This window comes from Gossypium arboreum, chromosome 8 (assembly GCF_025698485.1).
Source record: "Gossypium arboreum isolate Shixiya-1 chromosome 8, ASM2569848v2, whole genome shotgun sequence".
Taxonomy (NCBI): domain Eukaryota; kingdom Viridiplantae; phylum Streptophyta; class Magnoliopsida; order Malvales; family Malvaceae; genus Gossypium; species Gossypium arboreum.
Window position 1 is genome coordinate 124,660,922 of NC_069077.1, and position 2,462 is coordinate 124,663,383.

General features: G+C 33.9%; 1 protein-coding gene and 1 non-coding gene across 2 annotated transcripts; both read right to left on the reverse strand.

The window, feature by feature from the left end:
- Positions 1-421: 421 nt before the first annotated feature.
- On the reverse strand, positions 422-1,717 carry LOC108457828 (60S ribosomal protein L22-2). Its single transcript, XM_017756987.2, has 3 exons — positions 1,561-1,717; positions 1,219-1,463; positions 422-714 (listed from the first exon to the last, which is right to left on the reverse strand). Exons 2-3 carry the CDS (start codon positions 1,446-1,448, stop codon positions 570-572), a joined length of 375 nt encoding a protein of 124 aa, XP_017612476.1. The 5' UTR covers positions 1,449-1,463; positions 1,561-1,717; the 3' UTR covers positions 422-569.
- LOC128280015 (small nucleolar RNA SNORD14) lies at positions 963-1,086 on the reverse strand. The gene has a single exon (XR_008270197.1). It is a non-coding gene; the product is annotated as a small nucleolar RNA SNORD14 (small nucleolar RNA).
- Positions 1,718-2,462: the final 745 nt, after the last annotated feature.

Genomic DNA, 2,462 nt, shown 5'->3' on the forward strand with positions numbered 1-2,462 from the left:
CTGGAACTGATTATTGATTATCTGCCTGGCAATCATTTCACTAAACAAGACAAACATACACCCAATTCTCTGTCATGCACAAGTTACCGTAGAATTCATCATTGGCAATTCATCCCTGAATTGCTTTGAATTTGCATGCACATCATGGATAAAATTATCCACAATATATTTATACACAACATAATCATTCAATTTGGTTACATATTCCAAGGCTTTGATCTAGTCACCAATCTCTACCTTGCATAATCATCCATGAATGGATTGCATTTGCAAGTAAATCACCACTGAGAATACTTTATAGAAAATGGCACTTGCAGCCATGAGCATATCAGTGAAATGAGAGCTCTAAACAATCAACTCATGAAAAGAAATATGCATCCTTCTTTTATAGAATCTAATATATTAATACATAAACAAAAAATTTTAACTATCAGCAACCAAAACTTCATTGAAAATAAAGCCAAGGGTCAAAAAGCAAACCCAAACAAGTCCAACGATTTGACACAAACAAGTTTCCTCTGAACTAATAAACCAGATAGGTAACAGAGAAAAGTAACTGAACTGATTGCTCATTCTTCCTCTTCCCCTTCATTCTCAGCAATATTGAAGTAGCGGAGTTCATAAACATTACGGTCCTTGTTGGAAGCAATCACCCGAAGCCAATCCCGGACGTTGTGCTTCTTCAAGTACTTCTTAGTCAAGTATTTAAGGTACCTAAAAACCAAGCAACCGTCAGCCAAAACTCAAATTAAAAGATGGTTCTTTCCCCTTTAAAACAAAGAACCAAATACCACAGAAAAAAGTGTACACAATCAAGGAAGAAACAATGCAAAAGAATTGTCATCATTGGTCATAAACCAAAACGCTTTATCTGTCATATCTTTAAAAGGATTCAATTAAAATTATAAAGCAAACAAAAAGCCATTCCCCTACTAAGTAAAGACGAGAGTATCAACTAGGAAGGCCTCAGACATCCAAGGAAGGATTAAAGCAGCAGAAGCTCTCAAGCCCGGCGAAGGCGAAAGCTCTCAGGCGGCCACTGCGAATGTTTTGAGAAACAAGCCTTAAAACTTGTCATCATCGACCTTAAATTAACCCTAAATCTAAAAGATTTCTGCCATTTTTGGTTGCTTAAGATTCAAACAAACTTTAAGATCTATATATACGAGTGGTTCAAATAATACAACCAAAAGATCAAAAGAGAAATGGAGAAAGTACCGCTTAGAGAAGTTGGAGTCAGAGGTAACGGTGATACGGGTCTTGTCGCGGGTGACAGTGACGGAGTCACCTAGAGCACCGGCTTTGCCACCAACCTTGATCCTTTCCTGAAGAAACTTCTCCAAAGAAGCGATGTCCATGATCTTATCCTCAACCGGCTTCGCACAGTCGATGGTGAAGGAGGCTCCCTTCTTCTTTCCCTTAGCTCCAGCTGCTGCACCACGACTCATCCTCACACCAACTCACTGCGTTTTCACTTGGTCAAATCAATTAAAAAGAAAAACAAGAGAAAGACTAAGACTAACAGCAGTAATAGAGGGAGAGCGAAGAGAGAGAGAGTACCTTAGCACTGTATCTTCGTTATTGAAGACGGCGATGTCACAAATGCTTGGTGCAGAGGGTAAAGAATATATGGATTCCACACTAGGGTTTTTCAGTTTTGGAGTGTTAGAGTTGGGCTTTTTAGCTTGCCTAAGGTTTCGGCCTTTCTCTGCTTAAATGAAAAAACGGATACTGATGCGACCATCCAATGTAAAGTCAATTCTTATGGCCCAAATTATTCAGTGAATGAACCTGGATTTTAAATTGTGTAATTAATTCTAATAGTAAACGTGATATCGGTTTGGTAGGGTCGAATTTTTTTATATTTTATGAATCATCTATTATAATTTGGTTCCTCTTGATTTAGTTTTTGACTTTTTTCATATTAATTTTTTGTTTTAAATTTTTAGACTTATTTTGACAAAACATATTTTATTTTATAACTTTTGAATATTATTTAACAAAATTTTAAATTATTTTCACTATTTTAAATAAAAATATTTATTTTATATAATAAAATTTTAAATTATTTTATATTAAATAAAAATAGAATTCGGTTCGGTTCCTATAACAACTCGAAATTCAATGGTGTGAGAAAATGCGATTTCAAAACCTAATTTTCATAAACCGCGTCCGTAAATATTAAATAAAAATATTTTCGGGGTTATTATAAAAATATGTTGAAGTTTGACTGAGCAATTTAACCGAAAATGTGATTAATTAAGCCTCAAGGACTAAATTATAAAAATTTAATTGTTATTAAATTTTAATTAACACAAGATTTGAGGACCTAAATAGAAATTAAACAAAGGTCCAAAATGGTAATTAAACCATTTTTAAATTGTTGATGGTGGATGATTATGTGAGAAACCATTAAGCTTAATTAGAAATTAAAGTTGATTATATTTAATTAAATCAAATTA